The sequence below is a fragment of the Plutella xylostella genome, chromosome 4 (genome assembly GCF_932276165.1).
Source record: "Plutella xylostella chromosome 4, ilPluXylo3.1, whole genome shotgun sequence".
Classification (NCBI taxonomy): domain Eukaryota; kingdom Metazoa; phylum Arthropoda; class Insecta; order Lepidoptera; family Plutellidae; genus Plutella; species Plutella xylostella.
The window spans coordinates 6708289-6736273 of NC_063984.1; the positions used below are offsets into that span (position 1 = coordinate 6708289).

The 27985-nt window shown below is 39.9% G+C and overlaps 1 protein-coding gene across 2 annotated transcripts; it reads right to left on the bottom strand.

The window, feature by feature from the left end:
- Positions 1 to 15909: 15909 nt before the first annotated feature.
- Positions 15910 to 24803, bottom strand: LOC105387371 (protein big brother). Of its 2 annotated transcripts, XM_038121355.2 has the most exons (4): positions 24697 to 24803; positions 21937 to 22451; positions 21062 to 21241; positions 15910 to 17318 (listed from the first exon to the last, which is right to left on the bottom strand). In XM_038121355.2, exons 2-4 carry the CDS (start codon positions 22105 to 22107, stop codon positions 16983 to 16985), a joined length of 687 nt encoding a protein of 228 aa, XP_037977283.1. In that variant the 5' UTR covers positions 22108 to 22451; positions 24697 to 24803; the 3' UTR covers positions 15910 to 16982. The 2 variants fall into 2 exon arrangements, with proteins under 2 accessions (XP_037977283.1, XP_048486786.1); XM_048630829.1 differs by lacking the exon at positions 24697 to 24803 and having other exon boundaries at positions 21937 to 22796.
- Positions 24804 to 27985: the final 3182 nt, after the last annotated feature.

Sequence of the window (27985 nt, forward strand, 5' to 3'; positions counted from 1 at the left end):
CGGCCCATCTAAATCTTGAAGCTACCAACGAAATCTAGAATTTAGGTAGGTACGAAGTGGGAGTAGGCATGTTGTCTTTCGTTTTGTGTACGTTCCGACAGGGTTGCCTTGGATCATTTATGAAACTTTATCAGTGTTTTTGTAGGTTTTACAAAACGTTTTTCACTACCATCCATTAACTACCAATTTTTCCGCTCACTATACATAGGTACTTGCAGATCAAACAGAAAATTCTAATTCAATTTATACAATTCAAAAATCGAATCTGGATGGATCGGCGTTCCCGGTTCATAGAATAGTCGAGGGTGGTCTGAGCACCTGATGATCCCGGGATGAGCCGGCGCAATTAGCCCGGATCTGCGGGCTTATCCCGCACGTGCCGCCGCTCACGCGACTAATCCCGATACTCACCCTGAATTATGTACCTACTTACCTGCATTTTATTAGCGACTCATCTCATATCGGATCGGCGGTGTTCGAATAGTGAAATTAATTGAATTTGGCAATTGTGTGACTATTTTTACTGGTCGGAGTAGTGTGCATTGTTTCCTATGGGAATAGATCATTGGCAAGTAGTCTATAGAGAAAAGGAAGGGTTTGATTTTGGAATAAACCTATTTCTCAATTGGTAGGTACTTACACTCTTAGACATAGTCTTAGACATATTATTACTTATATATGTAGGTATATGGAGTACAAACAAAAATTCTGTACTTAAGTAACTTTCTTTCAAAAAGGAATTAAGTACTTAACGTACTTATCATACATATTTTAATGCAATAGTACCTAGGAGTACTTTTACCTACTCATAAGAAGTTACACATTTGTTATAAGGATAATCGAATAGTGTCGTGTCCCATAAATGCGCAGTGTTGTGCAAATACAATAACATTTGTTGAAGCTGCTGTTTCACACTGGGTTGAGTAGTTGAGCACACGGCCCTCGCTGCCCCAGCCGGCATGGGCAGGACGGGGCCACACGACATAATCTTTGTGCAAGCATACTGGCTCCCTCAGTATAAAAAAAAGTTATCAATTTACCAAGTGATCAAGCGAAATACCTACTTATATATTGTTAATTAAGTACTTATCTTCTTAGGTACTTACCTAAGTAACTATATTTCGCGATTATTAATTAAGTTATTCATGCAGTGGGTGTCAGGTACTTAAAGATGATACTATCTAGATCTAGAACGTCGCACTTGGTCTCTTGAAATGTATATATCATAATTCACAAATAAGAAAATTGGGTTTCCTAATTTCCTTCATCTTGTTATGGACACATCTGGTATAGTACTAGCCTAGGTACGACCTCAGCATCCGTTATACTTACAGTCAAATTAGCCATAGGTACTTACCTTACCTATCAATTAAGGGTATTATAGGGTATGGGCGGTATGGGTAGGGTAGTTACATCTCCCGTGTTTCTATGATATGAAAGTAAACCATTTTCTATGACTGCCTTTCAAAATAGATTCTCATCCCAATTTTGTAATCACTAAGAGGATGTTTATTTACACAGATCGGGACGATCGTAGCGTGAAATTATGATCTCTAAACGGTGTCAGTAAACGTCGATACTTTCATCTGCGTCTGACTGCTGCGCTTTTATTGTAAACAAATAGTTAATTCTGTTTTATGAGCGTACTGATCTCCGTCGCAGTTTTACGATGGCCGTTTTGTTCGTAGAAAACAGACGTTAATTCGAGGAAACATATGGAAGTGATGGCGCTTGTTGGTTCAAACGAGTCGCCGCCGCATGGCCGCGTGGTGCGCCCGCGCAGCTATGATGTAGCCGCTGCACGCTGCACCCTGCACTCGTTAAACTAAACCTAATCAAAACAGACTATTTATTTATTTGGATCTGATAAACAAATGAACCTTTGATTGACTTGTCTTACTTTGAGTAACTGACTGTCATAGTTGATGTCGATACGACTATCGGTGGTGTCGGTCTTGTAGATACCTAGGTATATGACAATTTTTAATGTCAGACATTTTCGACCGGCTCTATAAACTAAAAACCCTCAGCAGTGATTTTTTATATCATTGATGATCGATTTGCTTCTATAACTATGATTTGTAACAAAAACCGCAAACAATGAAAAAGTTCCACTTTCAAAATGCCGACACCAAATGAAACAAATTTTTCAAAACATTCAATTAATAACAATGAATTGAATATTTACGTTTTTAGTTGGTTATATTCCGATGCGCAATTTAATGGAATTCAATATTGCAAACGGCGTTACTTTTCTGTTCGGAGTAATGTGGTGTTTTTCTCACTGAAACTTTTTCATTGCTCGTGAGTCACGAGTTCACGACTCGTGACGAGTAGTGAGTGTATATTTACTCCAATAAACCTACACGACATTCAATCACTCAAGCAATTGTAATTAACATTGACCGATTCAGTAAACAGCACCCTAGCCGCTCATCGTACGAGCAACTCTGACCGAAGACATTCGATACTCGTCATACCTCCATCAAGCAAGCAACGACGTGCGTGGCCGAAACCTCACCAGTGGAACAACTCTATACAACAGTCTTTTGGACGAATAAATTAATTAAGTAGGTACTATAAAGATATCACGTATCAAGTAATCGTTAAGTTTTGCATCGCCTTAAACCATAAGATACAGGGATAATGAAACATTATAGTTACTTAATGGTGAAAGAAGTTTGATAGGTCTAGAGTCAGATTACTAGCAAATTGACAAACGAAAGCTTTTATGCAATATTTCCGTTTAATACCTAAGTTCAAGTACAATTCGATGTTACCGCAGCAGCGCTCCTAATCTACCAGTCATGGCCGATAGGAAAATAAGTACTTACCTAATTAATTGAAACTGGCGATCCTACATAGTGCTTTTTAATTATTAAACAGTATTTCGGTGATTAAACCTTTCCTTTCCTTCATTGGAAGGAGACCCGTGCCCCAGCAGTGGAAAGAAAGAAAACGTGATGGGTTCTGATGATTTCCATGATCGACCATTACAATAGTTCGCCTACCATACTGTTGCATACTGTTCTTGTTATACCCATGCGACTATGTTCCAGGCTGGGAAGCCGCATGCGCAGCGCAGTCGCGTGTGAGACGACCCGCCCGGCGGCAGGAAGCCCTACAGCCGCGGTGTCGGGTTCAAACTGCTTTCTTCACTTTTGGAAGGTCTTTGAGAGCATCGTGTTTTGAGTAACACTCGCGGTGACCGGGTAGAAATAACTAATGAATATAATTTGCTGCTGATGACTTTCAAAACATTATACATGTATTTTTAAAGCTTTACTAGCTTTACATTTTTAATTTATGCAGGGTGTTGCAAAAAGGATATTATAGAACACCGAAAATTGTGAATACGGACACTTAAATGTAGCCCGGAAAAAGGATCCGTGTTTGGCACTAGAAACACAAATTGATGGTCCGGGATCCGAACCACATCCCAATTTTTCTCAGCACCTACAAAACAATGAAACACATTTAATTTAAGTACCTACAACGCTTTTTAGTGCATTAATATATCAGGTACATATCGTTACGCTGTAAGGTTGCAGTTCACATACTAAAATTGCGTTTGTAGGCCGAAGCCGGTGCGTTCCCACGCTCCGCGGATTACACCGAATGCCCTTTTGGTGCTTCGCTGCTGCGAGCTGCCATACTGACCTGCGCTTTTTGCACAAAAAGAACTGATAAATCACAGGTTCATTGTACACATCGGATAGCGTCCGATTTTTGTGTTGTTCGACATCTCAGTAGTTTTTTGCGGCCATCAGTGATCTCTGCAGGTACCTGCCTCAATTTCGGCGAGGTGCCGCCGGTCACAATAAAACCTGTGATACCATCGCAGATTATACCTTCTTCCGCCTTAAATATGTAATAGTAGGAGATCGATGAGATATGGATATGGAAACTAGCATGAATGCACACGGTCTGAGTTTTTTAGGGAATACAAAAATATTTACTGCGTGTGGATTTTGTCCACTATTCATTTTTTTGTTGGTTGCTTTATTATTATGGAAGAAATGAAGCCAAAACAGTGTTTACTTATTTTTAAAATTTAGTTAATGACCTGATAAATAGTTTTTAAATTAGCTGGCTGAGAAGGTACGTACCTAACTAATATCTAAAATAGGCATCTATTAGTTTAATTAAAATCTAGATTACAATGATCGAATTAATATCAAAACCGGAATCATTAGTCAAAACGTTATCAATGATAATCAATTTAGAGATAAATGGAATTTTATCAATATCCAAATCGTTAATAGACGCATTTTTCCTGAAATAAAAATGACATATTATGTATCTAGCCTATCTGAAACCTAGTTAAACATTGTGAGATTTGGCGTTTCGACTTTCTCCGTGTTCGGCATCATAAGGGTCACAGTGACAGTTAAATAAAGTCCATTTTTCTCTCCACCTTTAGTTTGCAAGGTGCGGGTGCCTATATAAATAGAGTGAGTCGCCCGCGCGCCTCAGTTGTAATATCACCATGCAGAAATGACTAGGTTTCAGATAGGCTAGATACATAATATGTCATTTTTATTTCAGGAAAAATGCGTCTATTATGTAGTCTGAGCCTATCTGAAACCTAGTTAAACATTGTGAGATGTGTTTATTATCGCATGGTGGAGAGAAAACCAACTGTGACCCATAAGCTACTGATGAGTGTATCAGTAGATAAATATTTGAATCTATAAATTTATAATGCATAGATTTCTAGGTAATAGATATACTAAAAAGAAAGGTATAAGTATACATAAGACTTAAGTACTTCCTTAATATTCCTGACTTGTCAGAAAGTTATGGAAGGTATGTACCTATACATATAGGTAGGTATTTATACATATGGATACACACAGTGCCTCTTCGAAAGCAATACTTATAAGTAATTATTGATCAAAATCTTGTTATTGTCAAGGCAATATTTTTAACATACACTAGCCGAATGGATGGAACCAGTGAAATACTTTGCAACAATATTTAAAAGTTGTAAAATGTAGAATATCGATCCAGGCCGCTGGGGCTCAGGTCAGCACATGCTGACTAGGGTATGTAATTCTGGACTGACCTCAGAAATGCAGCAGCCGACCCTGGAGCCTCGAGGACCTGCTCAGTCAGCCCTGTATGACGACACGGCCTGCAACACCTGGCGCGGCATCTAGTCCTTGGAACGAGGAGTGGTGCTTGAAGGGAAGATAATTTTACTAAATATCTCAGCCTCATCAGCTACTGGAAAAGATTAGATGAAGGCTGTGACACTGGCGGATAACTAAGTATTCAGTTTTTCAAAACATGATGCAGGTCACTATATTCATATTCTAGATTGACAAGTAACACACAGTCTAATTTTGTATTCTAACTAACTCGGCGGTTAACGAGTTCCTGTGCAGTCCTACTAGGAAGGAAAGTTATTTTATAAGCCTTTGCACCGATTTTGTGGGCTACTATCATTCTGTATCATCATGTGTGAATATTATGAGCTCTGGCAGCATTCCTTGGTAGATGACATCAATTAATAAAGATTGATTAACACAACAATAACAATTATAATAGTTGATAAATGAAACCCGGCTAACATGTCTTAACTGGGTAAGTAAATGATCAGTCATGCCACCAGGATAAGTAAAATGTTCAGTACTTCATATGAAAAACATTAACAAGGTCACCTCGGCCAAAACCTTAAGGCTTCGCCTTGTTGCAACTTCAAAGATACGTATGTAGGTACCTACTTACATTGTTGTAGGTTCGATTTTAAAACCATTAAGTCAACCTAGATAAAACAAAATAAAATAGCTCGATTAAATAAAGATGGTACGTAAAGATGTTAGTTGTACCTGATCAGACCTGATGCAACGACAGCCAACATAGACTCTCTAATCTGTGGAAGCAACAATCATGGTGGCGGGAACATGGACAGTTGGACGAGCCACCTCGAGCCTGACTTATCAATCAGAACTGACAGTTCGCCAACAGCAGATAGCTTGCGGCTATCTATAGGTAAACTTAGGTAGTTAGCTATACCCAAGAAAAATTCCTTGGACATCGATATTACAGTGGGACTGCGAATAACTGTGACATTCTTTAAAACAAAAAGGCTTGTTGTGGTTGTCCAGCTAAGGAAGGTTACCTACTTCAGCGACCTGGTATTGCATTCTGAAAGAACTGCGAAGAGCTACTATTATGACTAATAATTATTACTTATTTAGAAAGTTTTCAGCAAACTCTAATAAATCAAGCAGCTACCACGTCACCGCTGCCCGGTTATAACTCTGTACTAGCTTAGTAGATATATATACCAGTTCTAGCCTTCAGCTAGAGGCCAGGAGCTCCTAAATGAGATGCGAGTACGAGCATGACACAAGTAATTTTTTTACTTGGTAACTAGTTACGTAACTAACTGAAAGATCCATAAAACAGTTGAGGATTACTAAAATGGAATTGCGAAAACGGCACGTCTGCATCTTAACCAGTCAGTCTAAGTAGTTTCAGCAGATACAGTGTTGAAAAATAGTTATGAAACGTTTGCGCCAGAATCAAATTAAAATACATTTTCATTAGAGAAGCCGTTTAGGCATGAATAGGTACTTTCACCCTTTGGATTGTGCTCCAAATGATGACCTTCGAAATTCATAGAAATTTAATGACGACTGCCATTGTTTATTATCTAGCCCCGTACATTGAGTAGGGCTGCGGCTACACGTGATGTGATACACAGTACACAGTAGGTATATGCATGTTCCCAGAATAGTGGAAGTTATAATTTTACCAAAAGGTAGTCGTCTCGTGCAAGAGCACCGTTACTCGATTTATTCGATACACAACTAGTAGACAGCTGCTGCGTAGGAGGTTCACGCATTTTTCAACAAAGAGCTCGGATACACACTCACAATCCACTGGGACATAAGGAAGACAGCTAATATGGTGCCACTCAGAAACCGCGATGACACTCCGATCATGATCACCCGACAGTAGGATCATAATAAATTCGGTAACTTGTGAAGCGGTATGGTATAGCAACAGTGACTTTCACGAAATCAGGAATTAGCTCAGTGCTTTTAGGTTGAACACTCGCCGGTGGAATTCACTTTGCTCACAGACGAAAAAAGAAAATACTCAAAGCTGGAATCTGCCGTCTGGATGTGTCATGACACTTAAGATAGTGTCTGGGGGGGTCACTTTATATCACGAAAAACGAACTTTCAGTGCACTGCGGCGCGAGCTATCTGTTTGTATGTATTAAACGTGCCGATTACACGACAGCTCTCGTTCGTTCGTTTCTCATCAGTATAAAGTAACGCTCCTGTACTTACCGTGCGTCACCATTCCCATGAGCAGTCCAATGATCTTTAGGCAGTTTAGAACAAAAGCTGCATTAGACAGTTTCTTCAGCAGAGACATCGAAATAAAAAATTGATTGCACAACTATCCCCAGGAGCAGTCTACAGGTCACTTTGGGCAGTTCAGAAGAAAGCTGCTTTAATAGAATACCCTACCTCAGCGGAGGCATCAAATTGAAGTGCTATAACACTTTTAGAAGCGGTGCACGTACGTTACCCGATTTGTCGTCATCCATGCCGATGCGGCTACGGCGACTGCAGGTGGTTACTCAGGCTTCGTTGGTGTGCCCTTGTATGGCTATGCTTGGCAGTAAACGTTCGTCTGCATATGCCAAAATCACTGATGAATAGCGCACGTTACTCGATACCTTCTAAATAAGTCACTCCTAATGATGGCTGATGATGATGATGACCGTGCTAGCAATAGTGCAGGCGGTTCCGCTGAGCATAAAATCTCTTCCCAGACAGGGGGCGTTTGGATCCGGCAACCAGAACAGGAGTGCCAGGTGTGCGCAGCGATGCAGGTGGGACATCACAGCGGCCAGGACAGGAGTACATGGTTGGGTCTATGCAGCGATGCAGGTAGCACAAACCGGTGGCCAGGGCCAGGACCGGGTGTACGCTGCGATGCAGGTGGCACGAGACGGCGGCCAGCGCAGGAGCACAGGGCCGGGTGTATGCTGCGATGCAGGTGGCACGAACCGGTGGCCAGGGCAGGAGCGCAGGGCCGGGTGTACGCTGCGATGCAGGTGGCACGAGACGGCGGCCAGCGCGGGAGCACAGGGCCGGGTGCAGGTTACACGAAACTTCAATTTCACCGAATCGGCCTGCCTACCCTTCAGCGGGTAGGTACCGGCGGATCACATTACTTGTCGCACATGCCACAATGTCCCAACATACTGAAACTCGGAGCCACGTGCTTCCTGTAAAAAATCCTATGACGGTCCTGGAAAGCTCCTGTTTGTAAAGCCTTACATAAGCTATAATCAAGTGCATTATTGTAATAGCAAAGTTTCTATCAACTGTTTTCTAAAAATATTAGAAATTGAGGGTAGAAAAATATATTTTTATTATTTTTTCCTGTATAAAATTAACATATGCTTTACTTAAAGCGGTCATTAATGTAAGTATCTAGCTCAAGCGCCACTAGTAGGACCGGAATATGTGATCAATCATCACCACGACTATTGAATGGGACCCTACTGCGTGGGATAAAAACCCCAAGCGCCGGAGCATTATGACCAGTGGCTGAGCTTTTAAAAGCAGTAAATAATAGCATTTTACTCACGGCTTATCAACTCAAACCTTCGTTGCGAAATCCTCAGTAATGGCTGCGTCAGCAGCCGGCAGGTCCCGCTCCCCGACGCCACGTGTCGCGGCGGCCGCGCCCCGCGCCGCCTGGTCCGCATCACGCTACAGCTCCCGGCAGCGAGGACTCCGCAAATTCAATATTATATTTTTCCCCGTTCGGAGCGAAGCCGACGAGAACCGTGGCTACATTGAGCCATTTTGCCGAAGTGTTCACTTCAAAAATCAAAAACCAACTGAGGCGCGCGGGCGACTCACTCTATTTATATAGGCACCCGCACCTTGCAAACTAAAGGTGGAGAGAAAAATGGACTTTATTTAACTGTCACTGTGACCCTTATGATGCCGAACACGGAGAAAGTCGAAACGCCAAATCTCACAATGTTTAACTAGGTTTCAGATAGGCTCAGACTACATAATAACTAGTTACATAAGTAGGTAATTGTTTTCATTTGTAATGTATTCATACTTTTTTTTTGTGTAAGCACAGTAAAGTGCTCATAAATAAATAAATGCATAGAGTGCGACAAACTTATCTGTTCCGGTGAAAGCAAACTATATTGATCCATATTTCATTACTTACTAATGAATCTTCTTCTTCTTGTCGTGTCGATGGCAACTGTCACACTTGCGCGGCCCAGTGGGCCGCCACGTCGATACCCCTCTGGTTGGCCTTGAGGAGGTCTTCCCGGGTGCAGGTGTTGGGACATCCAGGGCACACCATCAGGTGCTCCATGGTCTGTGGAGACGCACCACATGCGCAGATGTTGGAGGCAGGGCCGCGGTAACCCCACCTGCACATGTTTTCTCCGCATCGGCCCATGTTTGTCCTGAGTCGGTTGAGTGACTTCCATGTCGCCCAAGGTAGTTCGTGTCCGGGAGGCAGGGACTCATTGGGAGGGATGAAGGAGTTCGCCATCGGGTATTTTGCCTGCCATAGGTCTATCCTTTCCTTTGATGGGTCCTTGTGCGAGGCAACTGTAGACCTAAGAAAGCTTTTCCGGCTTTTAAGTCGGTAAGGAGCTGGTTCATGGTTGTAGAGCGGGTGCCTCGGGTCGGTCTCCTGTCTGTGTTTTTCTCGAGAGCAGGCAGCCTCTCTACGCACATCGGGGGGGGCGATACCGCACAGTGAGTACAGCATCCAGACCGGTGTCGGCTTAAGGCATCCCGTGATTGTCCGGCAGGTGTCGTTTAAGGCCACATCCACTTCCCTGCAATGCGCAGATCTCGCCCACACGGGGCAGGCGAATTCACCTGCAGAGTAGCATAGAGCCAGTCCTGTGGTCCTCAGTACTTCCGGTGATGCTCCCCACTTGGTTGACGTAAGCTTCCTGAGTAGGTTGTTGCGTGAGCTCACCTTCCGTTTGAGGCTTACGCAATTCCATTTAAAGGTGAGGGCACGGTCCAGTGTGATGCCTAAGTATTTGGGGTGGTCATTGTGCTCAATTTTTGTCCCACGCCATGTGATGTTGAGTGTGCGTTGTGCTTGGCGGTTTCGGAGGTGGAACACGCAGGACTCCGTTTTGGAGGGGTTTGGCTTCAGCGCATTGTCCTCGTAGAATTTCCCCAAGCCTTCCAGAGCAGCACCGAGGTTGTCTTCTGCTTCCTCGAACGATTTTGTTTGGGTAGCTAAGGCTAGGTCGTCGGCGTATAGAAAACTTGACAGGTCCTGGGGCTGGTCATTCGTGTATATGTTGAAGAGGATTGGCGCCAGGACACTGCCTTGGGGGAGGCCGTTTTTCTGTATGCGCCATCTGCTTTTCTTCGCATACAGGGACACCTGGAATCGTCTATTTTGCAGCATCTCACCCAGAAAGCGAACAAAGTCATTGTCCTTCGTTAAGCTTTGTACCTTTCCCAGCAGCCTTCCGATGTTTACTGTGTCGTATGCGGCTGATAGATCGACAAAGACCACACCAGTAACCAATCCTTGCTCGAATCCGTCTTCGATGTACTGAGCGAGCTTTAGGGTTTGGTTGGTGCATGACTTCCCTGGCCTGAATCCAGCCTGCTCGGGTATAAGCATCGGATCTATGCGGCTGGACAGGCGGTTGAGGAGAAGCCTTTCCAAGAGTTTGTAGGTGTGGCACAAGAGCGAGATCGGTCGAAAGTTTTTTGCTTCCACGGGCAGTTTTCCAGGCTTGAGGAGGGCGACGATTTTAGATTTTCTCCATAGCTTCGGGATTTTGGCGCTACTGAGACAGTTGTTAAAAAGCTGAAGTAACCACGATATTGTCGCAGGGCCCAGATTTTTCAGTTGTTCGACCGTTATATCGTCAACACCCGCTGCCTTTCCCACCTTCAACCCCTTGATACCTCTCATCAATTCGTTTAAGGTGATAGGCTTGCTCAGAGGGTCACCAGGAGATTCAGGGGCAGCTTGCTCTTGATTTGGCTTTTTGCGGGTTCTACGTATTCGACGCGGAGGTTTCCCATTCAGCAGCAGTTGGTGGGCTACCTGGTTGGCGTTAATGGTACCTTGTTGACTGGCTGGTGGGGGATCGGTCGTCAGTTTTCGTATGGATGCCCACGCCTTCTTGCTGTTGTGTGTCATGTCAATATTAGCCAAACTTTGGATCCACTTGGTTCTACGCGCCTCGCTTAGTAGAGATATAAGTTCCTCCCCGGATTGTATGGTTTCCTCTGAAAACGGATCCTCATTATACAAGGTCTCATATCTTGCGAGTACTTTCGCGGAATCTGGTGTAAGCCCTGGGATGTATGAAGTACGGCAGCCCCTTGGGATGCACTGACGTGATACCGTGTGAACTGCTTCCACGAATAGATCGTAATTTTGTAGGAGGGGCGTTACCTTCAGCATCATGCTATCCAATTTTGCCGCGTATTCACACCAGTTTGCTCTATTGAAATTGAAGCGCCGTTTGAATGTCACGTTGATTGGCTTAACAACTGCCTGGACCTGACACATTATTGGCCTGTGTTGTGAGCGTGGAATGGCATTGGAGACGGACTTGACACACTGTGGACTGAGTTGGGCGCTAGCGAATATCAAGTCTGGATTGTAGCCGCGCTTCCACCTACAGCTGTTGAATGAAGCTGGTAATTTGGCGTCATGTATAAGCTGTAAATTGAGAGCATCCGCCCATTCTTCGACCGACTTCCCGTTATCGTCCGTTAATGAATTATTACTATTACTAATGAATTATTTGTTGATATACATTAGATGGGTTTATATAAATCGTAAGGACGAATCACCACTACGAGCAAACTTAAAATGTTATAGAATGAAGAAATATTAGAGCTCTTACCGGAACAGATAAGTTTGTGGCACTGTACTTACCTTGAACATTTCCTGTTCTTCCCTTACCTTTATCATAGACTAATACACTAATATTAGTCTATGCCTTTATGAACACTTAGGTATGAATAAATATTAAATTGTAAGAAAATTTGCTATGTCAATGTACAAAATTATCGACTGATAAATAACGCAGGGTGTGAGTTGTGATGGCTACAGCATGTAACGACGACGACGCGTCTGAACGTTCTCCGTTGTTTATTAATGGAAAGTTTATTATATCTACATCATTGGCCACTGCATCTTGACAGATGATTGTTACAGCGGCTGTGGGTTTTGAGAGCCACATTTTCTCATGTGGCTGAACAGGCCTATACGGGCCTTACACTGCTTGCCACATCGGACACAGGCATAATTCGGGTTTGGCGATGCTTCCAGATGTTGATTAAGCCTCTTAGTTTTTAACTTTTCCAACCATTTCCCATCGTGTTTTGATTTGCCCTGATGCAGCAGTTGTCTCCATACTGGTCTGTCCAATGCCAGGGACTCCCAGTTATCTTTATCTATCTCGAAGTCGTCCATATCGCGCTTGCATGAGTCCTTGAATCTCAGTAATGGCCGCCCAACTGGTCTGGTAGCATTGGCCAGTTGTCCCAACATCACTCTACGGGGCAGTCTTTCTGTGTCCTGTCTTTGGACATGTCCCAGCCATTGCAGGCGTCTCTGCTTCAGGATGGCAGTAATGCTGGTCGTGCGTGTGGTGTTGAGGACGCATTCGTTCGTAACCTTGTCCCTCCACGAGACTCCGATAATTATCCGCAGGCAGCGCATGTGAAATGCGTTAATACGGCGCTCCTGTTTTCTGTAGGTTGTCCAAGTTTCAGAACCATACAGTAAGGTACTGAGAACGCATGAATTGTACACAAGGACTTTGGTTCGGGTGGTGAGCTTAGAATTTCTCCACACCCTTGTGTACAGCTTCCCAAATCTACAGAGTGTTCAAAAAGGGTATTTATAAGCGAAAGACCGTTCAATTCCTTTTGCCTTTCATGCCACTTTTGAAACACTTTCTACTTAGATGAATGAAACTTAAGTTCTTTAGGATACTTGGCAATGTTATGTACATCAAAATCCTAATAAATATTTTCAAAGTCAAGGCAAAGCCAAGCTTGTCAGCTTATACCCTGGTTTTACAGCATTAATAATATTTACAGCACTCATTAAATTTTCAATGCTCGTTTCCTTAGTTGTGTAAATTGCGTGTAATGACCGAGGGCGGGGGCCGGGTCCGCTCACAGGTGTCGCGTGCCTCCCGCGCACCTCGCTGCAACCGGCAACGCTAATTGCATTTAATTTGCTAAGGGGAGCAGAATTGCCCCCTAATTTCGATTGTATTGTAGCCTCGGTGATCGGTCAAACATCGATAGGTACGGTTAAATAACCGAAGCTTGCTTCCTTTTAAATTTTGAATTTGAAATAGGTATGTACATTTATTTATTTATTTATTTATTTATTTATTTATTTATTTATTTATTTATTTATTTATTTATTTATTTATTTATTTATTTATTTATTTATTTATTTATTTATTTATTTATTTATTTATTTATTTATTTATTTATTTATTTATTTATTTATTTATTTATTTATTTATTTATTTATTTATTTATTTATTTATTTATTTATTTATTTATTTATTTATTTATTTATTTATTTATTTATTTATTTATTTATTTATTTATTTATTTATTTATTTATTTATTTATTTATTTATTTATTTATTTATTTATTTATTTATTTATTTATTTATTTATTTATTTATTTATTTATTTATTTATTTATTTATTTATTTATTTATTTATTTATTTATTTATTTATTTATTTATTTATTTATTTATTTATTTATTTATTTATTTATTTATTTATTTATTTATTTATTTATTTATTTATTTATTTATTTATTTATTCTTCATTGCACAATATACAAAAGTAATTATGTACAATTAGGTGGTACATTGAATAATCTATTGAATTTTCTCTGTGAGTGTTTTTGTTTCAAGGATGAACAGAATAAATATATATACAGGGTGTTGCAAAAGGGTATACTAAGCCGAAACCTACATGTGCAGCATGTTAAATATCTACGGAATGCAATCTCGTACGAGATTTCCACCTAGCGAGATCTCGCGAGATTGGGAGAATGTCAATAAAAACATTATGCAAATGCTTGTATTAGGAACTAGTAACTGACATGATTTGTAATTAAATAGTAACTTCGTTGTTAGTTATTAAAATAATGTAAGTTTCTTTTAAAAATCAACAGCAGAGTACTTATTATGGTTCTACCTTTTTTGGCATAAGATTTATTTGCCTAATCTCGTATTGCATAGTAACGTTTGGTCAAAGTCTCGTTACGCCGAAAATCGTATGGCATAAATCTCCTTTAGTAAAAAGTTATTTCGCATAACATTGTTTAGCCTAATAATGGTATTGCCAAATCTTGAATAGCCTAATAATGCTATGGCATAGGTTTATACAAAGTAATAATATTCGTTTGGCTTTAACTTTGACGGAGCGTCTCCCTACATAGCGCAAACTGGTGCCTTGCATTGTTTCTGCTGTTTGGAAAACGCTCCGCTCCGCTACGCTGCGCTCCGCTTTGGTTTTGATGAACATGTGCACCTAACACGCTCCTCCCCGCTTTGCTCGTCGTCGCACCTATTTTTAGGTTTCGATCTCATGGGGTTTGTAATAATTATATTGGTCTTTAACTTTCGATTTTTTGATCATACAATATCGTGATTTTCGGGATGTAGGAGAAAATACCACAATTTGTACATTTACTACATACTTAATATATTATTTATTAAGATAACATTAGGAGAAACAAGATTATACATAGGTATAGACGAACATAAATTTGAGCAAACGAAACTTAGGATTTAAAGATTGTGCCTAAAGAGTTTTAGACGAAACGAGCCTTATGCCACATAAGTCTTGGCAAAGTGATGGTTCGGCCGAAAAAGTTTAGACCATACGAGTTATGCGAAATGAGTTTTGGTCAATAAAGATTATGCGAGATGAGCGGAACCCAATAAGTTCAAATTCATACAATATTGGTAACAAAATAATGATCTATATTAAGTATTGCTTTAGTTTCAATAATTAAGAGTAATACAACATTACTGTTTATAAATAAAAACAAAAATTTAACTTCACAAGTTTGAAATAAATGTTGTGAGATCGTATTAATCAAATACAATAAGTTTAAAGTAGAAGATGAAGTTATCAAGGTACGGAAAGTTAGTTTGTCTGAAAATGGCTTGTCAAACAAAAAACACATATTTTGCATGAAAAACACGTCGTCACGCTGTATTTCTCGATCTCGTTATCTCGCGAGATCTCGTACAAAATTTGACGAGATTCAATCTCGTAAAATATGGCCGAGATCTCGCGAGGTCGAGATCTCGGCGAGACGAGATTGCATTCCCTAGGTATATCTAAGCCTGAAACTGAAATCAGAATTTCAAAATTCGCGAAAATCATTTTCATAGAAACTTTGTTGAGAATTGAGAGTGATTTTTTTCGCGAATTTTGAAATTCTGATTTCAGTTTCAGGGTTAGATATACCATGCTGCACATGTAGGTTACGGCTTAGTATACCCTTTTTACAACATCCTGTATAACTAGGTACTAGTAGGTACCTTAGGCATATAAAAATAGTGTTCTTATGATTTTATTTTATTCCAGAGACTAGAATAATATATTATGCATTACATTGAGCGTATAAAATTTGTGAGATATAGGTTGTTACTTTTTACCATCTCACCAAGGAAGTATTGTTATTGATGTTTTATACTGAGAATGAAACTTTTAGGTAAATGTGTATTTTAGATAGTGTAGCTATATCATAGCTCACTACACGTTTGATTTTACTGTTATTTGCGAGCAGACAGACATGGCTTCTCACCACGGGCTAGGCTATAAAATTAAAAATCTTCAACATTTAGTTAGCTTAAACATTTATTTACATTTCTATCACAATAGTTTGATTTCTGTCGTAATATAAAATCAACTTAAAATTAATTAACACGTAACACAAGTTTAGAACAAGAACATTTAACTAATAGAGTACTTAGGAATTTGGAAAAATAATGAACGAAAACATTAATTAACTTAGGATGGATGCTATTTTAGACTTTTAAATGTATTTTCTAGAATCTAGATGGTCGATAGATGTTGTTCTTGACTGATTTGATAATATAGTTTATTAAATCACTGTAGACTACAGAAAGGCATACAGGGCTATTTTACGAATCACATAATATGCTTAAGTTGAGATCTTGCTATAAGTAATACTTTTCTATATTTCCTAAGATGGTCCTGTATGTCTTCACGAGTATTCACGAACTAAACTTCTTGGGAGTATACATTTATCTGATTATATTGGTAGACATTTTAACATTCTCTTATGATATCTATCATTGCAGCTATAATTTTTTATAAGACTAAAGTAAATGTTATAACTTTTCAAACATATAGGTACATTATTACGACACCTTATTCGCTATTTTTGGTGGAGATAAGTAGGTACTTAAACAGTAAATTTTACATTGTTCGTAAGCAGTCGACAATTATAAGGTAAGAGGTCTCATGCAACGGCTAATGATGCACGTTGTCATGTCAAAGGTTACGCCTCCTGGTTAGGGCAACTATTTGGTAAATTACATAATTATACAGACGGTGTACGATACTCCTACATCTATTAAAATGGGAATACATAACATCGGTGCTCTATTGGAGCAGCAACGCACATCTTTCCTACCCCGAAAGTGTTTATATTGAGATAGGCGACTACTATAACAGCTCTCGAGTCGACCTACTCAAAGATTTCGACTGTCGAGGCTACTCTTGCGAGCCTTCATAACTACGAACTTGTCAACTTGTAACCACAGAGCAGTCCTCATAATCACTCAATAAATTTTGCGAAAATAATCGCGGTAATAAATGCTGTTATCGTACCACATTACACAGGTACACGTCTAGGAATCATCATGCGAGGCGGCGGTGGTGTAGATCTAGGAGATGAGCGCGCCCTGCGAGTGCGGCTTGAGGTGCAGCGGGTGCGCGGCGTGCGCGTGCGCGTGCGGGTGCGGGGGCGCGGGGTGCGGCGCGCGCGGGGGGTGGCAGCGCGCGCGCATGTCGTCGCCGTGCTCGCGGTACATGCGCTTCTCCTCGAAGTCGCGCAGGCGCTGCGAGTAGCGCTCGATCTGGTCGCGCAGCGCCGCGTCCTCGCTGGCCGCGCGCTCCTCGTCCAGCTCCAGGCAGCCCGCGCCGTCCAGCTTCTCCAGGTTGAGCCAGCCGCGCCACCGCACGCACACGCCGTTCATGATGAACCGCGACACGATGTGCACCTGCAACAATACAACGTTCACGATCAATTTATCATTCTAAACTACTTGAGTGGGCTCGGCTACAAAAAAAGCAGCAAAAACGTCGAAATTAGGGCTTTCTCGGTGGTAGGTAAGAGATACGACTGCTCGCAGACACATGGCGCGCAGACGGCAGGCGGCACGCGTTCATCGTCGCCCGCGGACTGTAGACCACTTATCTACTCGAGTTTACTCAAATTAGTCAGTTGTTTTACTTCCGCCTCTTAACCTCTTCACATAATAGTCGGAAGATTTAACTTGTTACTTAAACAGAGTACGTATAAAGTTATATAAATAAAGATTATCGAAAATGAATGACAGTGTGTGTAGCCGACAGCAGCTCCGCGACTGCAGCAGACGGCGGCGGTGGCGGGCGCGGCCTCGCGGCGCATCGCGTGCCGCTTTGTTCCGGCATCCGCTCCGAGACACACTTTTTGTTTCACATTATTTTTATTTTCATATCCTTCGAACGTAATTTCACTAATAACAACCTGTTCCTAAAAGCTTGTATTTTCGCAGCAGACCGTTCGCCGTATGGCACCTCTCATTGTGTTGCTTATTGCAGGCGTGCTTCTTGCGTTGTGCAACAGTACAAAAAGGCCTACCAACAAAGCTCCGTGATTAATGATCCTTTACTTGCGAAGTGAGCGAGGGTTTTGTATTGATAGGACGTTTCACAGAAATTTTGGACAAAGTGGGACTCAAAATTTGTTGTTAATTGCTTCCTTTTGGGCAAGGTTGTTTTTTTTTACTAATGGATTCCTGTTACGAAACAGTTACGATTTATACGTAAATAAAATATATGAGCTCTTACTAACAATGAAAACCAAGCCCTAAAAGCTTCAAATAATTTATCTACTGAAGAAAATCTGCCTTTAATGCATATAAAACCAAGTAGTTTTGAAAAATTCAATTTCAACAATGCAACATTATATCTTACGTAGTGTTCCCCCATATCTTAGTTCATTTTCTCATGGACGAGACTCATGTAACTCGAGTGGAAGTGATAAATTAATGAATGTTTATGAAGAGGGTCCCGGGGGGCGAGCGGCGTCGGCAGCCATCTTTGTTGGGCGGGCGCGGCGTCGCGACGCCGGCCAATGGGAGAAGAGCATTTTCCGACTTTATTGATTTCAGGGGAAACTCGCATCGCTACCGGAATAGCAGATGTCGGGAAATTGCATTTTGACGGTGAATGAACGCCATTACTGAATATCTAACGATATTTGAAACATTTATGTCGTTCTCGTTTAAGTATGTGATATTTATTTGTGATTAAAAACCTACAAATATCAATGCAATTTTTTCAGGAAAATATTTTCTATTAGATAAAAATAACTATAGATATTTCCTTAAAATTACTTCAACATACATGTCTATTCTGGCATCAAACTTAACTATAAACTTTCGACGTATGAAAAAAAGCTCCTAAAATCATATTAACTCACTCATAGCAAGGCTCGATCACGCTCGAGTGGCTGGTTAAATGAACCGTATGTAAATAAATACTAGCGGCCCTACGAGGGGGCGCAGCGGGCGGCCGGGGGCGCTATTCAATAAACGAAACGCCAAATGGGATTTCGTTATGTTTATATGTGTATCTTTATATAGCACTGCATTGAATATTTGTAGCTTTCATTATTAAATTTCACAGTAGGTTGCAACTGAAGACTTTATCTTTTTAGGGATGTGTAGTAGTCTGTAACTCAATATTTAGTCATCAATGTACAGATACCTACAGATGTTTAAAATGAAATTTATTTTCTCATACTATCTATATGAAGAACGTTGTCGAATTTAAAAAATGAGTAAAAAGTAATAACATAACCTAAACCTACCATATTTTGTCTTTGATTATCAAGACTCAAATAACAAACAGCAGTACCTTCTGTACTATTAATATCATGTAGTCATTAATGCATCAACATGATCCGAGTCACATTAAATCTGGTCCAGTAATTGTCCAGGTACAGACATGTGTTGTGTTTCATTCAAACGAGCATTAGATCGGGACAGAGCGTGACCAACACGTTATGTGCAGCGTTATGCCTTCATTTTAAGGGTTCCGTAGGATTTTTGAAAATTAACGGTATCCGCGCCTGTTTATATTTCATGGAATAACAGATAGAACGACTACTTAATTTGACTTACCGAATAGTAATTTATCTTTGATTTGTATTACCTCACTACGTTTAGGAAAAAAATATGGTTTAAGTGCAACATTATTAATGAAGTACGTCACAGTTATTACGATTACATTAAATAAAATATTATGATTGATACAAAATGCATTTGAATTTATTACCTCAATTAAGTAAAAACGTTAAGTAGGAAAATACTTGAAAACAGGTTTACAAAAATAATATTCAATATAATATACCTAATCATATACCTACTTTAAAAAATATTATCACAATAATACCAAACATTACAAAGTAAAACCGCAACGATCGCAAAAAGAAACCGAACAAGGACTGCTACGAACAAGGAATGCTACGAAATTACTTTCACCAAACAAAAGAGTTCAACGCGTGCATTTTCCGCTACAGAACCTTCTTTTCTTAATGCCTTCTTGATTCGTCTCTTTTTATTCTTATTTTGAATATTAACGTCTTAATTTAGTGTCGAGATGTAGGCCGGAAGTGCCGGTCTGATGACACAGCGGGCGGCCGGTGACGGATGATGTCATTAGGCACGGGTTCCGAGGTTCGCATTAGCGTCGTATTCCGTTGATTGTCTTATGAAGACTTTCTTTTGAATGTAGGTATTGTTTATTTTAATTTCAGCGTTTAATTATAGTAATCATACTGTAAAATACAGTGCTAAACCCCCGTTAACCATATAGTTAATATAGTTTTTATAACACTGCACGACATAAAAGAAAAGGATCCATATCTAATCTATCCCTGATCTATCCACCTACTCCTACCCCTAGCCGATCTAGTAAAACCGTTACTGGTATTCTAACAGATTTTAAAATAAGTCATTTTATACATATTTATGCGTATTGTGTTAGTCACGGTAGGTATTGCCTTTCGCATAGCAAACAAGGATAATGTATCGAATATTTAATTGACGTGAGCGCGAGTTGTTGTTTTAAGTTGAATTTGTTATTATTTGTAAATAAAATAGGTAATATCACATTACGTATACCTTTAGCCAAATTTATTCTCCGTCCATAAATCTTTAGCATACTTTAATGAAATAAATGTAGCTCTTTAAGTAGCCCTGCAGTTCTTTAATTTAGACAGATTACAATATTAGTTCTTTCTAGAACAATATAAAGTATAATTATTTTGTGGAGAAGCCTTGTCTTTTGGCCGACGAACAACGACACAACGGTTACCGTAGGAGAGTCAGGCCAAGACGGAGATGACGGGCGAGGGAGACGACCAGCAGTGAGCTACGCTACGACCTATGAACCAGACCTCCAAGTAGCCAATTTACATATTAGGACACAACATGGCAGACCGAGCAGAGTAGCCGATCTTGCCACCGTTCTTCTCCGTAGCCTATACGGTCGCTATCCGAATGGAGAATAGGTTAATTTAGTTCTTCCATCGTGTTAAGAATGATGACTTTTTTCAAGGCAGTTAAAACATATGTAAGTAAAATATTACACTCACGACCAATGAAAAAGTTCCACCCGTCATATCCGTTCCACATGTCACTGGAACTTTTTCAATGCTCGCGAGTGTATTTCAAATCAACCCAACAACCCTTACCTTCCCGTTCTCCTTATTGAAATCACAGCCTCGGTTGTTATAAGGCGAGTGGTCAAACACGAGCTGCAGGTTGGTGCCGGTGGCCGTGAAGGCGATCTCCGTGTGGCCCTCGCGGCAGCCGGTGGCGAAGCGCATCATGCGCTCCTCCTGGGGGCGGTCTCTGTAGCCCGTGTAGCGGACCTGGGGGGAGAAAGACCGGGTTTGAGGAATATTGTAGGGTAGCTAGGTTGTTGACTACAGGATCTTAGGGGGAAGAGGTTGATGCAACTGTACCTCTGAACATTGGAGCTGGACTGGGAATAAAGACTTTCAATTTTATTGGACTGGGTATGAAAAGTTATGATTGTACCTAGGTATAGGTTGTATCAGTATATGAGTTGGAGAGACATAGTACCACCTACTTAAAATAAGCTATGGGGGTAGGCTTCTAGAAAATTATGTTGGGATTGCGTGGCAGCCTTGAAGGTAGGTACATAGTTAGCAAACACGTTAAATACCATCTGAGAAATGGATGGACAGATTTGATCGTTATTTTGCTTCTGCATAGATAATTTGCCATGTTTCATATGGTTAGTTTAAGTTCATAACTTTAAAGTTTGTCTTTTAATAAGAATATAAAAAATATAAAAATATTCATCGTTTCATAAATAAAAAAAATATATTTAAAGTGTATAGTGAAATCAGCAACTAAATGGTAGTTAATTAACTACCAATTAGTTGGGTATTTTCAAGGTAATAGGTACCTAATAGTAGTCAATTAGTGCACATTTTGTGCATAATAATTTTGAGAACCGACTGTAGGTTATAATAATACCTAATATTGTTGAATCAGATGTTTGAGGGTAGAAAAAGAAATACAGCACAACATTACGCACCTCACTTTCCCTGCTCAGTCTTTTGAAGAGGTCATCCGACTCGAACTTGCCCTTCTGGTCGGGCACGACGCGCGGCATCTTGAAGATGAACCGCTGTTTGGGCGGGTCGTACAGGCCGATGGAGTCGAACTGGAGCATGCTCAGCGCCGCCGGGTCGCTCATCGCGTGCATTACTAGTCCTGCTTCACGGGGTCACTGACTGTCGCGGGGCTCATACACCATCACTTGCGCACGCGCACCACACTGACTCAGCGCGACTATGAATCAACCGCGCTACTACGAATCGGAAGGTTGGCTCACGAGTGACGACACGTCCACCTGCCTCGACGTCTCCGCTCGACTGCCGGCGAGGCCCCGCCGCCGCCCGCAGCTGCAGCAGGGCGGGGCCTGCCGGGGGGGCGTCCACCAATCACCGACCGGGCCTCGTCCGCGACGCCGCACCGCCCCCAGCCGCGCTTTCGGAAGCTTTCAAGCGAAAAGAGGGTTTTCCCCCTCGATACATTTGAAAATAAATACTGTAAACGAAACGAGCACATGAATGTATAATGATGGGCATTATCCGCTGTCGACGTTTGAAGTGTTTTATATATTTGTAGCGAAGCTTTTGTTCCTATTGTGTAGATGTTATATACATTTTGAAAGGGGGAGCCAAATCCCAGGATCTGATAAAATGTCAAAAGAAACGTGATATTTTTGTCAGGCATGAAAGCTGCATTTATTAGCCGTTTATTCGAAGCTTGTAATTGTATTTGCTCTTGAAAGGGAGCTGCGCTGCGCTATAATTACGTTAGATGCTTGCAACAACATAGGAGTGAGTGTTACTGATACGGGCTGTCGCTATTTAATTATTTATCATTTACATTATATGTTATACATTAGTAGTACAGTAGTAGTAGTAGTACTATACATTAGTATAGTAAATAATCTCTCAACGAACAGGCAAATGTAGCCTGCGACGGCGGCCGCATCTAAAGTTCCTCTAAGGTTCGTATATCTATAGCATCTAGAAAGCACTAGTGCCACTAGTAAAAGCTCACCAATTTATTTGACTGAAAAATTCTTCGTCTAAGACCAGATTTATAGGTGTGGAACACCCTCAGCTGATCATTCTGAACAAATTTTCTTCTACGACGTTAATGTGTACGAAAATTATGAAAAAATCTTTACCTATGCCATACTAAAAAGTGAGATGACGCATACAATTTCTGTAACAATGTAGGTAGTCAAATTATCCAAAATCATGGAACAATAGTTGTCCAGATAACTCTTGTCACGTCTTAACAGAGTCCTGTAAGTACAGGGCTAGGATGAGCCCTTGGGTCACTCCCAAACTCCCAATCGGCTTATTATACCGCTTTTGCAACACACCGCGTTTATTGATAACCCAAACCTACTTTTACTGTTGCGGCTACTGAAGCTGGCAACATCGGTGCAAGAGGAGGAGCGCGGGGAGCAGCGACACCACGTATAAATGCGTCATCTTCGGTTGTCCGGACCCTCTTATCCTCTTACCTTTCGGACGCACGATCTTTTCATACATACATATTTGTCATACAACCATTGTAAACCAGACATTAAATTATTCATACCATAAAATACAGTCCACTCATTTATTAGCTTAGGGCTTATCCTATCATCATCATAGTCAGGACCCTAGGCCCCATCAGTTTGGTCCTTCGAGCCGGATCCCTTGTCTTGGTCAAGGACAAGACGCAACCCCCCTTGATGTGGCTCATGGGACGGATCGTCCAGCTACATACCGGCAAAGACGGAGTCAGCAGAGTGGCAGACATAGACACCAAACGAGGCATAATTCAACGGGCCTACAACAATATCTGTCCTCTACCCTTGGACTGTTGAATACCTCAACGGCGGGGAGCTTGTTGCGGCTACTGAAGCTGGCAACATCGGTGCAAGAGGAGGAGCGCGGGGAGCAGCGACACCACGTATAAATGCGTCATCTTCGGTTGTCCGGACCCTCTTACCCTCTTACCTTTCGGACGCACGATCTTTTCATACATACATATTTGTCATACAACCATTGTAAACCAGACATTAAATTATTCATACCATAAAATACAGTCCACTCATTTATTAGCTTAGGGCTTATCCTATCATCATCATAGTCAGGACCCTAGGCCCCATCATTTACTACTACAATTTATTTGAGATATCCTGATCCAGTTTGGTCTGGCCATCTTTTTAACATGATCAGACTTTGAATAACACTTATCAAAGCATCACATCTTTTTGTCATAGTTCTAAACATATCAAGTACTTAGGCATTGTCATTCCGAGTTGCAGATAATTGCAAGCAGTACATCTCGATCATCCGGCAGATAATATCTTAACGCCGAAAGTGTGTACAGACGGGCCCATATTATCCCTGTAATCAAACGATGCCGTCCCACTTAAAGTGTCTTTTCTAACATTGGGTAAAATCTTTTAAGTTTCGAGTGTTCTTTCTCAACACCGTATCAGTTACAACACCATGAAAATACAGATCGACTAGGATGGTCATGGAAAACAGCCCTAAAGATAATGGCATAAGGATCCTAAATAGTATTGTTGAGTGAGTGTCGGGCTGCGATGGAGATGCTATCTCGTACGCTTCAGTAGGCAAGGGTTGTTATTGTTGCCTTTTTAGTTTTGAAAAGGAAACACTGTTTTAAGTTTTTTAGTTTGACGCATAAAAACTATATTATATTTTTAAAAACGTAAGTCGAAAGCTGTAATATACTAAATTAATATAAGACTTACCGGAAAACGAATGGAGTACTCATAGTTAACATTTTCCCATAAGACCCTACTTATATTATTGATTTTATCACATCAGTCACAGCTAGTCTCATCACATGCTAAATAGTAATTCTTTAAAAACATGCTGTCACTTTCTGTTATTATTTTTTAGACAGTGACAGCATGTATTTTATCCGACAGGTAGCGACTAACCAGACATTGTGGAACAGGGGCTTACACTGATAAGTAATATCATTTAGAAAATATCACGATTCTGTCGACGGAGTCAAAGTCAACAACATTATTTGGTAACACTGCTTGGCAAAAATCAGCTACAGTGCAGCGATCACAAGATCGCTGCGCTGATACTATTTTCGAATCTACACAAACATATGCAAAAAGAACAGTATCTGTCACTGTCAAAATGTTCCAAAGGTGACATTTGTTTTTTTTTCATATGTTTGTGTAGATTCGAAAATAGTATCAGCAAGCATTTGCACTGAAAAGTTTACAGTGCGACGACACGTCAACCACGCAGTTATGCCTGGTGAATAAATATAAAAACAGATAAATGACAAATAAAATGTATAGATTTTAAGCTGTCCTAGGACTCATGCTATATTTTACGAAGTATATACAGGGTGTCCCAAAAGTCAACGTCATCCCTTAAAGGGCTGATAGGTCAGCTCATGAGTGGCCAGAATATCACAACATGACCTTTGTAAAAACTCCATCATTTTCGAGATATTGACACTTTTATAAATTTGCTGAAAATCGACACCTTGGATCAGTTTTTTGCGTGCCGCCGGTACAAAAATCCATATTGTTAGAATTTGTTTGGTGTTGCATCATCCTGTATATCCCTGCTATTGATCGCAGTCAAAAAAATATCGAGCAATGCTGTATGTTTAAAAAAAACACGGTTTTCAAAGTCATAAAAGGTAATCGTATTTTTTTATAAACAACTTTGACTCTACATACTGTAAAAAAAATATACCACGCAAACCTGGCACCTCATTCGAAAAGATTGCTCATTTAGTGCAGTTTCCAAAATGGTATGAAACGTTGCTATTGTTTCAATTAACAAAAAAGTTATTGCTATTTTAGTACAAAACGACCTCGATGTAAAATTGTTTGAAGGAAATTTATCTGACTGAATTTATTGAGGGTTAGTCATGTTGGAATGAGTAAAAGTAAAATAGGTGGTGTGGCTGGGAGTGGCAACATAGATGACGCAAAAATAGCTAAGAATTATAAAACATTTTTTGCGTTTTTTACACCTTATTTAAAAAAAACAAACATTTATTGACTTTTATTTTTATTTCTCAAAATTATAACACCACATTATTATATTAAGTACATAATCAGCAAAAAATAATACTCATTAATGGTCATAATCATAATTTTGAGAGTTTGGTTTTGTTTAACAAGAACTTTAAAATAAATAACAAGTAATTAGAGGTAATGTTAATGAAATACTGATCTGTCCCTTTTTTGGATACGAGTACTGTGGGTGTACAATGTACATGTGTAAGCGTTTTACTTGTACAATATCACACATTAGCACTACTCAGGAATGTACGTTACCATGCGCTACATTTATGGGGAATGTGGAGTTGCTATAGTCCACTTTTTTCGAGAAAGATACTCAAAATGCGTTTTTTTTGTTAACTGTGACAACGTTGTCTCTTTTTCCACTCCCGGCCACACCACTTATTTTACTTTTACTCATTCCAACATGACTTACCCTTAATAAATTCAGTCAGATAAATTTCCTTCAAACAATTTTACATCGAGGTCGTTTTGTACTAAAATAGCAATAACTTTTTTGTTAATTGAAACAATAGCAACGTTTCATACCATTTTAGAAACTGCATTAAATGAGCAATCTTTTCAAATAAGGTGCCAGGTTTGCGTGGTATATTTTTTTTACAGTATGTAGAGTCAAAGTTGTTTATAAAAAAATACGATTACCTTTTATGACTTTGAAAACCGTGTTTTTTTTAAACATACAGCATTACTCGATATTTTTTTGACTGCGATCAATAGTAGGGCTATACAGGGTGATGCAACACCACACAAATTCTAACAATATGGATTTTTGTACCGGCGGCACGCAAAAAACTGATCCAAGGTGTCGATTTTCAGCAAATTTATAAAAGTGTCAATATCTCGAAAATTATCGAGTTTTTACTAAGGTCATATTGTGATATTCTGGCCTCTCATGAGCTGACCTATCAGCCCTTTAAGGGATGACGTTGACTTTTGGGACACCCTGTATATTATAAAGTATTTTACATGGTGAAACGTTTTAAATAATTTAGATCCTATGTATACAAAAAAATAAAAATAAAATATAAGTAGGTATAAGAGAAATATTCTCTCAGTATCAGGAATTTTATCTATAGTAAGTAGATAAATCATTTATATGGTTTTCCTTGTAGATAATGCACTGTCGGTGTCTATTTAGGTATTCGTGTGGTTGGGAATACATTGTGTCGAATTTTCACATAGATAATAATTTCATACTGTACCTACCGTAGTTCCCAGTTCTCACGCCCACACAATTGCTATCTGCTTGTGATATGTTCCAATTGAGTTATAATTACTTATATTTTACAATAAATTATCTAATGTTATTAGATATAATATACTAGAAATAGCACAAGACCCAACATAACATAAATATTTAAATTGTATTATAAAGTAGGTGAAGCCAAATCAATTACTGTCTCAGACCCATTTAAATTAGTTAAGTTTGGCTTATAACATCTACAACCATGAGTCCATGACCAATGATTATTATACGTAAATCTAAAAAAACAAACCCTATTAATAAATCAAACGTTACCTTTCTACAAGAAAGTATTATAACATCGTTTCAACAACGACTAATTCTCACCTTCTGTTAAGTTTTTTTAACATGGCCTATAAATCAAAGCTTTGTTACTCGCCGGCTAATTTACATATTTACTTAGGGACAATGACCGTACAGACATTTAATTAATTGATTAATAAACCTTTTTACAATGGCGATGCAAAAAGCCCACATTGACCCCGCACAGAAACAATACAAACTGGAGCAGTGAAAGGGTTGAAACATGTTCCTGAATGTTGTTCTTTGTTCGCCGCGCTTGGCCAGTCAACTCATTTGTTCCAAATAGTTCCAATCTTTTATTTTACAACTTCCCTTTCCATAAAAAAATGATTTGTGTTATAGACGTTATGGGGAAACATTCAGACATTGTAAAAGTAACATACAAATTTTATAAACTCCTCCTTATTTGAAAGTCAGTTAAGTAGGTGAAAT